The 11391-nt window shown below is 32.9% G+C and overlaps 1 protein-coding gene across 1 annotated transcript in view; it reads left to right on the top strand.

Moving 5' to 3' along the window:
• Positions 1–11391, top strand: part of LOC106468986 (LIM domain-binding protein 3-like) — a 60608-nt gene that overhangs the window by 35749 nt on the left and 13468 nt on the right. Inside the window, exon 6 of the mRNA XM_022397381.1 lies at positions 1365–1552. Within this exon, the coding sequence (XP_022253089.1) occupies positions 1365–1552 (188 nt within the window). The remainder of the gene's footprint in view (positions 1–1364; positions 1553–11391) is intronic.

The raw sequence follows: 11391 nt of genomic DNA, 5'->3' as shown, positions 1-11391 counted from the left end.
AGGGACGGCTAGCGCAGATAGCCCTCGTGTAGCTTTGCGCGAAATTCAAAAACAAAACAAAAACAAATCAATGAACTTAAAACATTTTTTCCTTACTTATTCCTTTCTCGCCTTTATTGCACACTGTAACTGGACTGTAATGCTCTATATTCAGTAAGTAGCGAATTTATAAATTACCACGAAATGTTGTCTATAAAAACTTAAATCTCTATTTATTTATCTTTACATTCGAAAACAAATACAAAAATCCTTTTTTTTCTCTGCCTCTCGAGTTAGTAGAAAACGTTACGTTAAAGTGAGCGATTTATAATTATGTAAGAAGTACTTTTAGATCTGAAGTTGATAAACTCAATGAAATGAGAAGTTACTTTCTATTCTCTTCACTTTCAGTGAAAGAATAACCATTTTTTAAAGCTTTAACAGTAATAGTTAAGAATTAAAAACATATCCTGGGAGGGAAATTCGTGATTTTCGTAAAAGTATCACATTTCAAGTTTAAAAATTAGCTGATCCAGATGTTTCGTCATGAGGTACGTATGGACAAAAGCAGACGTATTCATTAGTGGCTTTATTGTTCGGTGATCTGAAATTTAAATTTCAGTGAAATTGCACGGAATCTCATAGTCTTGTGTCAAATACTGTTGGCATTAAATAATCAAACAAAATATAACAACCAGTTAATATCAGATCTTGAGTGTTAGTACAATGAGCCCAGATAAGTTTCAAATTTTTAATAAAAAGTAGAATAAACGACTGATGTAGTTCAGATCACTTCTACGTTCATAAGTTGTGTATGTTCTTTTGGTTATAGAACTGTTACGTTTTAGTTGTGTTTGAACTTTTAAGGTACTGATTAGTATTAACACTTTTTGCCAACTACCTTAGCTCTCAAGTTAAGACAAATATTTCAAAAAACTACAACATTTAATAAATAAAATTAGTATTCCGAAAATTGTATAATCTCGAAGACTAAGTTCAAGGGAGGTCCAGTTAAATCTACAGTTTGATCAAATGTGTATTATTGGGTTATACTAGTTTCGGAAAATTCCACTCCTCATCAATAACCCTGAACACAAGTTAACCAAAGAGAGATAAGCTGAACCTATATCATAGTGAAAAGTATCAAATGTATTGTTGGTGGGAACGTGCATTATTGTCACTATGAGAAAAACCTATACACTGGATAAGTGAAGAAAAAGTGTCATTGGTCATTTATGGGGAAGTTAAATCCATTATTATGGAGCAAGTTTAACACTTTTATTTGTTCACTTCAGTCAGTCGTTTGTTTGATCTTAATTTTCAGTTACTTACTCGATACTGTATATTTACCTACTGTTCCAAGATCTGTCTGTCTGTTTTGATAGTTTGAGTCTTGGAAGTGATCCTACGAGGCCATACCAGCCACCAGGTCATCATCCTTGGCCTTCTCCAGAAAACAACCAAGTGTATTGTCCCAGAACACAAACAGATAACGCGTCAAGTTTTCCCCAGTCACGCTCCTTTCGGGTGCTTCAGATGTTGACAAATGAAGAGGATGAATGTCCTAAGGAAGGTGAGCAGCGCCATCTATAGAAAAACAAACATTGTAAAAATTTCGGACATTGCCTTGACAAATTATGACATTACATTACACAGATGTAATAAGTTTAGTATTACCTTTAAAACTTTTTAATATGAGTCTAAATTACAGAAAAATAAGCATACTTTAGTTTGTAAATTATTATATGGATATATAGACTTTCAATGAAGTTCTTAAAGGTCTTTATGGTAAAACATTTGCTATTAAAGTTTCATAATCGTACGACGAAGAAAACGTCAGTGCTAGTCTAGTTGGACTTCCTGAAAGGTTTTAACACTATGAAGTAAGTATACTGTTGGACAACAAAGAAACTGCGTCTGTTTTCTGATTCTTGAGAAAGCTAAAAGCCACTAAATGATGACGAATTTTACAACACTGGACTTCTGAGTAGTAAGTAGGAGGAAATGACAGCATTAAGAGAAGAACTCTTAAATTAGTGGTCTTTATCTAATATCTTAAGGAATTATTTTTACTTGTCTAATAATAAAAACAATAAGTGCTTGCAAGAGGGTTTTGTTGAAACTAAGCATACGGATTCGTTTTGTTTTACTTAAGTCAACTTCTTTAAAATTCTAGAAAATTGACTCTATACAATAATTTTTGTGTTAAAAGACGCTTCTAGCTTGGAGCCTTGTAGACTGTTTAACTTCAAAGATAAGAAGTTAGTTCACTGCCTATTTAAACATGACATCTGCTTAATATCGTACATAGAGAGGACTTATGTTTGTCTTGTTTAAGCAGAATGTTGTGCAGGTATCAGGACTCGAACCCCAAATTTTAACGTTGTAAACCTTCGATCAATTATAGAGCTAAGTTGCAAAAAACTTGAAAGTGTCATGAATTAAAGCTAAAATTAAAGCGATAAATACTTTATCAAGCAAAAATACTTTATTGTACGAAACATGTCTCGGTTTTTTTGAACGGGTCCGTAATGTAATGTTAGCCATTACTATTAATATGTTTCAACTCTTTCGTCATTGTATATATATTATTTTATTACGTTGATAATTCTGTATTAATAAATTTTCTAATTTCAACCCACGATATTTTAAAATATACATATTTACGCATTGCTAAGCGTGTGTGTTAATAAGTTTGAGAAAAAACAACAAAAACAAACAAGTAACTGAAAGTAATCGTGAGCTCTAGTAAACAAAACACGTTATGGGTTAATTAAATTCTCAAGGGTGTTGATTAATCTTTCTCTTTCCTGTGGTTTTCCTCTCTGGGTGAATAACGTCGCCTGGCATTTAACTACTACATAACTCTCAAGATTTATACTGTAGTTGGCTCATATAGGCTGTAACGTAGAAATAAAAGAAACTCTGCGGTTAGTCAATTCAGTAATTCCTGAACAAAGCAAGTAAATCACAGTCATATGATTGCCAACCAACGACGTTGATTTTTTTAAAATTTATATAAAGACGTCACATGAACAAACATATATCATCGCCACGTCATTCATTTGGAATGATAACATACTTTAGCTAGCACATACGGCGCCTTTTGCGTGGCTGCATGGTGAGTTTACGTTGCTATTTTTGTCGTTTCCTTCTAAGGAAGTCTGCTTGTGGGTGAGCACCGACGAGGAAGCTTCGTTATAAAGATCTAAAGTGTTCTTTTTAAATTGCTAAGTTTTATATAAGTATCCAAATCGCACGAAAAGTTTTACAACAATAAATATTTCTCACATGTAAAACTAAACAACGTGTGTATTACATGAAAGCTACGTCTGCACTACGATGGCTGATTTTTATTTTAGATTATGCTACTGTCAGTATTATTTGGTACTGTTACGTCTCCGTTTGTTAATTAACTTTCCGTAACTTCGTTCCAACGAAACTTAAGCGACACAAGTCTTTACTTAATAAAACTGGTTTATTCTTTCCGAATATAACTTTACCGATACACTCAACTTCAACAATCGAGCTAAACAAACGCTGTAACGTCTCTCGTGCTCTCTGATTGCAGTTCAATTACTCACTATCTACACAGACATTACCTTAATCCTCTTTTATATACCAGCCTACCCTATATCTAGTAAGAACTAGAACATTCGCCAAAGTACATGATAGTTCTAGAAACGTTGCGTCACAGTAGTCATGTGACTCGATGACGCAACAGTACTTTTGAAATATTTCCGAAATAAGAATACTGGCCATATTCGTAAAGAGTAAAACTAGAATATGGCAAGTTACAAATTACGCTTTATAACTTCAATCAAACAAGTTTCGTGTTAATTTCGCTTCTTAATTTTTTAATCAAACACATTTTGTGCTAATTACATAGGTCTGTGAATTTAACCTTCATAAAACTTGTTGTGGTTTTAATAACAGATTTTTCATAATTCAGCTACGCAGATTTCGAAAATATTATCCATTTTTTACAAATCGGGAAGAAAAAAACTCTTACTTTGATCAAATTATTATTTCGTTTTACACAATGAACATTTTTTATTGTTATGTTTTTTTACGTTTGGGTTCTAGAACGATCGATAAGACTCTCGCGTCGCGATTGGTCTAGAGAAATCTGAAGTCAGTGATTGTCAGCATTTTAAGCATAACAAAATGTGACCCGATTTCAATGAAAGTGATTCACTTATGTAAAAGTACATATGACGTTTTGTGAGAAACCTGTACGTGATTTAGAAAAATGGATATCATTTTCAGATTCAGCGTACAGGAATTTCAAGACAATAAAACCACCGTAGGCCTTCAATAAAACAAGTTTCGTACTAATAGGCATCATAACTTCAATCATAATACGTTTTATACGAATTACGCTTCATAGCTTCAATCATAACGCAATTTGTAGTAATATGCTTCATAACTTCAATCGTAACACGTTTTGTACTAATCACGCTTCATAACTTCAATTGAATACGCTTTCTGTAACACCAAAGTTTTGGAGGTTTTCAAAAGATTTCTTAACGCGTATTTGGGATAGAAAACTAATGATATTAACCTTGCTTGGTTTCACCTGGCTGGATTGTTTGTTTTTACAGTTTTAACTTCTCTACTTCAGTAACATGCGTAATACTGACGCCATTGTGCGATATCATTACGCCGAATGCAATGCACCAAGTATTTATTACGTCTCTGAAAAAAAAAAAAATGTTAAAGAGATGAAAGTGGAACAAATTTTGTAGCAAAAAGAATAGGTTCTAGCCCGAACCCTGAAGTGTGGGGTTGTGACCCTCTTGATTTAAATACATAAAATTTTCATGATCTAATGCTATAAAGTCGCGATTAATCGAACTTGTAAAAGAGCACAGTTCAACGGTGCACGTGATGATATTTTTTTTCCAAATTGATTCTGGCGTTGTAGATTAGATTCTAGTTTGGTGTAAGATAGTTAGTTTGCTATGTTAAAATGACATCAAAATCTTTAAATTTGAAAGTTAAAAGAAATTTCTCTTAATAATATTCCATCCAACTTTATTGTTCCTAAATAACACCTTTTTTTTCCCTAGTATTTCGTATCGTCAGTATGTTTTGAAAATATTTAAATTAATCTTAACATTATAGTCGTAGTGTGGGCCACCTTTAATTTTAGGGACTTACAACACTAAAATCCGGTGCTCGATTCCATGTTGTGGACAGAGTGCAGATAGCCTATCGTGTATCTTTCTGCTTAAACAAGTAAACAAAATTTTCAACATTATATTTGATATGTAACTTGTTTTTTGAAAGCTTTAGTGCCCGTTTTCAAACTAAATGTTATTTTTACTATACAATATCAACTTAGATTGAGCAGATAGCATATAAATCAATAACACTTAAAACATGCTGTTAGGTTACATATATCTTATGTTTTATGATACTATGAATTTAATAATTTAAGCATCCAATCTTTCTTTTATTAATAATTAACATTTATTATGACACAGGTAAGCTACTTTTTAATCAACATTAAAGTTAACATACAGATTATATTAAAAATATATTCACCAAGCTCTGATGAGAAAAAGAAAAAGGTAAAATTGTCTAGAAGGAAAATAAATATGTATTAAAACATTATTTACATAGTAAGGTGTCCAGTGGGAAGCGTGCAGGACTATGGAATCGAAGTTCGCGCCACGTTTCCACATTTTTTGGGTCATGGGTGGGTTATGAGAGTGACGGTCAAATCCCATTATTCGATTAGAGCAGCCCACGAGTTAACTGTGAGGGGTGTTGACTAAATGATTTCCCTTTAATTATTTACTGCAAAATTAGTGGCGGCTAGCGAAGATAACCCTCGAGTAGCTTTGAGCGAAATTCAGCAAACAAACGAACATGTTCATGTGAGCTCTATATAAAGAGTACAATGCAAATGGCCGTAGTGTCACCATTAGTGACGAACTTATTCTCTCGTCAATGATAACTGAAAAATTACCTACCACGTGTTCAGTAAAGTTTCTCTTTCGATTATTTCCGAGAAAGCACAAACGTATCACTGCTTGTGTACTTTAATAAATGCACAGAACTGGTGAACTGTTGGAGGAAGAATTACCAGTGAGTCGTAAATTTTCATGTCAACATGTTTCCCAAATGCGACACTAAAGTGTTGCTATCAAAAAGAAATATCAATAAATTATTTATAAGAAAAACGACTGAAGGTGCTGAAACTACAATCTAACCACAAGGATTGTTTGTTTGTTTGTAGTTAAATACAAAGCCATATAATGGGCTATCTGTGCTTTGCCCACCACGTGTATCGAAAACCGGTTTCTAGTGTTGTAACTCCGGAGACATACCACTTTGCCACTAGGGAGCGACCACAAGGAATTGTATATATATATATATACAATCAACCATAAGTAAATTTAATCAGACAGAAAATGTCGTGAATTTCTAGCTACTCTATATATACTCTAAAGCAAGTGTTTCACTTACTTGAGGAAGACGTAATGGGTATAGCTAAAGATCTTCCCTTTACTACAAAGACGAAGTTTTGTCACCTACTGTTGATATGCCAGTCAACAATATTCTGCTTTATTCACAGAACATACTTTGATAGTTAATTTCACTGACAGAATGAATATATTACATGCTGCATAGGGGAATACGTAACTAAAATATAAGTTTTTTAGGTCAGTTGGGCATCTTTGGTAAATGGTGACACATGCTAGTAAATACGTTGAAGTTAATTGCCGCTAGGGATTTTCACCCATCCCATATTTCTATCAGTTATCTTTATCGAAATGTATCTTCGGACTTTTGATGTCAGGTTTTTTTGCGTCTAAAGCAATAAGGATCGAATCAAACTACCCACAATCTTTCATCATTAGGCAGTTGAAACTCGTGGAATTTAATATTGTTTTCCGATGGACATTTGCAATACTGACTTTGATCTTAAAATTGTCAATTAAAGTATGTCACTCAGTTAAATAAAGTCCTTGTAAGAAAGAGTTCCGATCAGTATTTTGTACAAATTTTAATAACAAAAAGAAGAAAGAAAAAAGTTTATAAATTCCTTTTATCCATCCAGATGATTTTGTACCTATGATTGTAACTATAGCAATTTTTTTAAGCTGGATTTTCACGAAATGACACCTATTTTTTTCTATGTTCAGAGTTTTCAGGCTCTGAGCATGAAATTTATGTAGCGGGTGGAAAAAAAGTTCTAAGACACTGACATAAAATATATGTCTCTAGCGGAATATAAAATTATTATAAGCTGGTCATAGTGCAGCTATTCCGAAACTTTCCCAATCCGCGACCCTTCTGAGCAGCTAGGTAATTTTCTGTGACCCACGGTCAATTGGGGAAAGGGTACTGATTGTACTAATATATTTCAGTAAAGTATAGTAGTGGTCTCATACTTTATGTTTTGTTCTGCTTGTCTAAATTATTTTAGGGTTATTATTTTAGAAGGTGATTTTAAAGATAAAATCTGTTTATGTTTTACTGTGTTCGATTCTGCTTCCCACTCCGATACTTCTTGCAATCCACAGTTTGGGAACCTCTGTCATAATGAATGATATGTAATATGAAAGAGGAAGAAGTGTGTCAGATCGGTAAGAAGTAGGACGAGCTGTGTTATTACTTTTATTTTTCAAGACCTTTCTGTGTTCCAAACGACTTGGCCTATATTATAACTTTTGCTGACACACATTCTTATTGGCTTTTAACTCCCTTTATTTTTTATTTTGGTCAGTTATGCTCCTGATTTGTCCATGCCCGGTGTATATAGAACTTTCGTAGAGAACTATTTGACCCAAGTCTGATATTATAGTTGTGCCCGACATTAGGCACTGCCGCAGTATATGATATTGTAGTTTTATACCACAAGTAATCCAAAATATCAAACTAAGACACTGCTATTGTGTTTAAAGTATACTCTTATATACGTCTATGACCGATAAAATTGTCATTTTAATATGGCAAGTACAGACCGTCAAAATATCACGTGGATTGTAATAGACGCAGGTAAGGTGAGACTTATTGATCAACTTATGTTTTGTGTATATTTGTCCATTATTATCATAGTAAAGTCCAGGAATGATATTTTCTTATTTGGAGCAATAGATCTCTCAATACACTATTTCAAAGTAAATATCAGTCAGTTTGTATTCATAGTTATGTTTTTTCTACAACAGTTTTATTTTTTGTTCTCTAAACGTCAAAAGTAAAATACATGACCAATCAGAACCAGTGTATTTTTAAAGTAACTACAGACCATATACATTTTGTTTCTCAGATAATAGAAGGAGTAGAGACAGTTTTTAAAAGTTCTAAAGTAAATTATCTGTGAATGAATCCAAATTTGTCCAGTACTCTAAATTAAATTATAAGTTCTATAGGAACTTTCTATACTACGTTTTGCTTGTCATTTTAAATATGTTTGTTTGTCTTTTTGTTGTTTGTTTTTGTTGGCAGAGCACAGACAGCCAATTTTATAGGTTTGTGCTTAACAACAAGAAACAAACAAAAGCTTAGCTTTAAGACTTACCGCTGAAAATAATATTTTAGACACTATGTACTACTTGGGGTTAACTGAAACCATGTTAGTTTTATTCATTTTGTTTATTAAAATCAAACAAAAGACAGAAACTTGAAACACTAAAGAAAACTTTAGGACTAAGCAATGAGATTTTATCTGCTTAGGAACGTTATTTAGTAGCCTATATGCTGCACAACTTATGTTTTTAAACGCGGATTACATGTGTAGCATATGTGCTAGTGGTGGCCTTTTTAAAAAAATGTAGTTTAAGATCCCATTACTGTCTGAGACAACTATTCTGTTCTATCATTTAAGCAGACGTTAAGACTGTTTGTTTGTTCGTTGATAAGCACAAAGCTACACAATGGGCTATGTGTGTTGTGCTCACCATGGGTATCGAAACCCGGTTTGTAGTGTTAAAAGCCCTCATACTTACTGCTGAGCCACTCGGGGTCAGATGTTGAGAACGAAATTAAGATTTTATACAGTTTCAAAATCAAAGTCATAAATTCTCTTTATGGTTGACTGCTTTTAAAGCAGAAAACTAATCCTAATATCATCTATGAGATCTGGGAAACTTAGTAATTCCTTTTTTATCACAAACTCGTGAAGCTTTGATTACTCTCCTTAAGATTAGATAAGTATAAATATAAAATTTGTAATAGCATTATGAAGTTCCTAAAGTTTAGCTGTTCAGAAACAAAAACTGTAGTAACTGTAATCATCAAATTTCTCAGACTAGGGTATCTTGTAATAGAAACTGTTGCCATAGAGGTTGAGTCGTACTCATTAGAATATAAAACTGTAACAAAAAAGATCAAGTTATTTTGGAAGGAGCATCTAGAAAAAGAGAATTTTTGTCAGTCATGATCATACTCTTACGATAACTAGTAAAAATTGTATACCACTATTTATCATATTCCAGAATATAAATTTTTTATGAATACTAAATAATTAGTGATCCTGATTATATTCTTAAGGCTCACAAATGTAAAAAAAACATTAGATTAAAGTTTCTAAAAGTGTAAGTAATTAGCAGGCGTTATGGTACTCCTAAGGCTTAGCAGTCTAGAAAAACAAAGAAAAAAACCATGATAATACTGGAGCCATGAACCATCCTACAAATATTGATTTAGAAATACCGAAACTGTAGTGTTCGTAAAAGAACATTAGATTAAAGTTTCTAAAAGTGTAAGTAATTAGCAGGCGTTATGGTACTCCTAAGGCTTAGCAGTCTAGAAAAACAAAGAAAAAACCATGATAATACTGGAGCCATGAACCATCCTACAAATATTGATTTAGAAATAACGAAACTGTAGGCTAATCAATCAACCAATATAATCTGTTAAAAAAGAAAGATACCCCTGTAGATGCGTGTATTCAAGACAGCACAAGTATGTTATTTGAAAGAAAAGTGCATATACAACACTGGTTATCTATCTTCGATCCTTTTTAATACTACGACACATTTAAGGTCTGTACTGAGTAACTTGTAACCTAGTTCTATTTATCTGCTCTATATGCGCGACGCTAAATGTTTTTGGCCTAGTTGTTTGTAGCACAGCTCTAATGTACATGAACGTAGTCAAGCCAGAAATATGACAAGAAGCATCAAAAATCTGGTGTCTAGTTTGACTTTGTGAACAAAAAATGAAAGATGACAAATAGCAGTTGGAATTAAATGAAATCTTTCCATGTATATATATATATATATATATATACATATTGGCAAAGTTTACAACTTCATAGTGTCTGTTTATGTAGTGCTGGGTTTCTCGTAGACCTCGGCCTTTACGTCCACATGCCTATTTATTTAGTGAGCAGAGTAACTACGATTTCCAAATTTGGTAGTAATGGATTATTTTCAAAATAGTTTTATAAACAATATTTAATTGCTTGAAGCATTAAACGACAGTATTAGCGCTGTTACTACGCAACCAAAGTTAAAAAAATAGAATTAATTTTACAGATACTGTCAACGTTGTTTAATCTTAGATTTTAACTAAATCTGAACTTAAACTTTGAAGCTGGACATTAGTGTGTTTTTTATCAAGACATTATTTTTCATCAGTATAATAAATTTCATTAGCTTTAATATATTTTGAAAGTTTTATAACTGATATTTTAAATAAGATAAATTTTGACCACACAATTTGGTGAAAAAAAAAAACGTCTTAGCATTTCTGATAGTTTATCTGATTCGAAATCTTTAATGATTCATGCATATGTTGAATTTACTCCGTACTTTTAAAAAGATAGGAATGAGTTATCACTTGAGGCTGTCCCCAGTGGCACAGCGGCATGTCTGCGTACTTACAACGCTAGAATCCGGGTTTCGATACCCTTGGTTGGCACAGCACAGATAGCCCATTGTGTAGCTTTGTGCTTAATTACAAACAAACACTTGAGGCTACTATTTTACAGAGTGTTATATATATGCATATATCTGATAAGCTCATGTTTTGCAATCAAAAAATGTATATGTGGAAGGATACACTGCCAAAAGTTTGGAATACGTAGTGCAAGATAGCTTTGGAATCAATATTTTAATAAGATAGCATCACTCTCCACTTGAAATTATACTGCTGGTTGTCAGACCCATTAGTGTACGGATACACTGCTAAAAGTTTGGAATACGTAGTGCAAGATAGCTTTGGAATCACTATTTTAATGAGATAGCATCACTCTTTACTTGAAATTATGCTGTTAGTTGTCAGACCCATTAGTGTACGGATACACTGCCAAAAGTTTGGAATACGTAGTGCAAGATAGCTTTGGAATCACTATTTTAATGAGATAGCATCACTCTTAACTTGAAATTATGCTGTTAGTTGTCAGACCCATTAGTGTACGGATACACTGTCAAAAGTTTGGAATACGTAGTG

Source organism: Limulus polyphemus, unplaced genomic scaffold, assembly GCF_000517525.1.
Source record: "Limulus polyphemus unplaced genomic scaffold, Limulus_polyphemus-2.1.2 Scaffold3249, whole genome shotgun sequence".
Lineage (NCBI taxonomy): Eukaryota > Metazoa > Arthropoda > Merostomata > Xiphosura > Limulidae > Limulus > Limulus polyphemus.
Note: the sequence above shows the minus strand (reverse complement) of the source record. Positions and strands in the feature narration are given on the sequence as shown.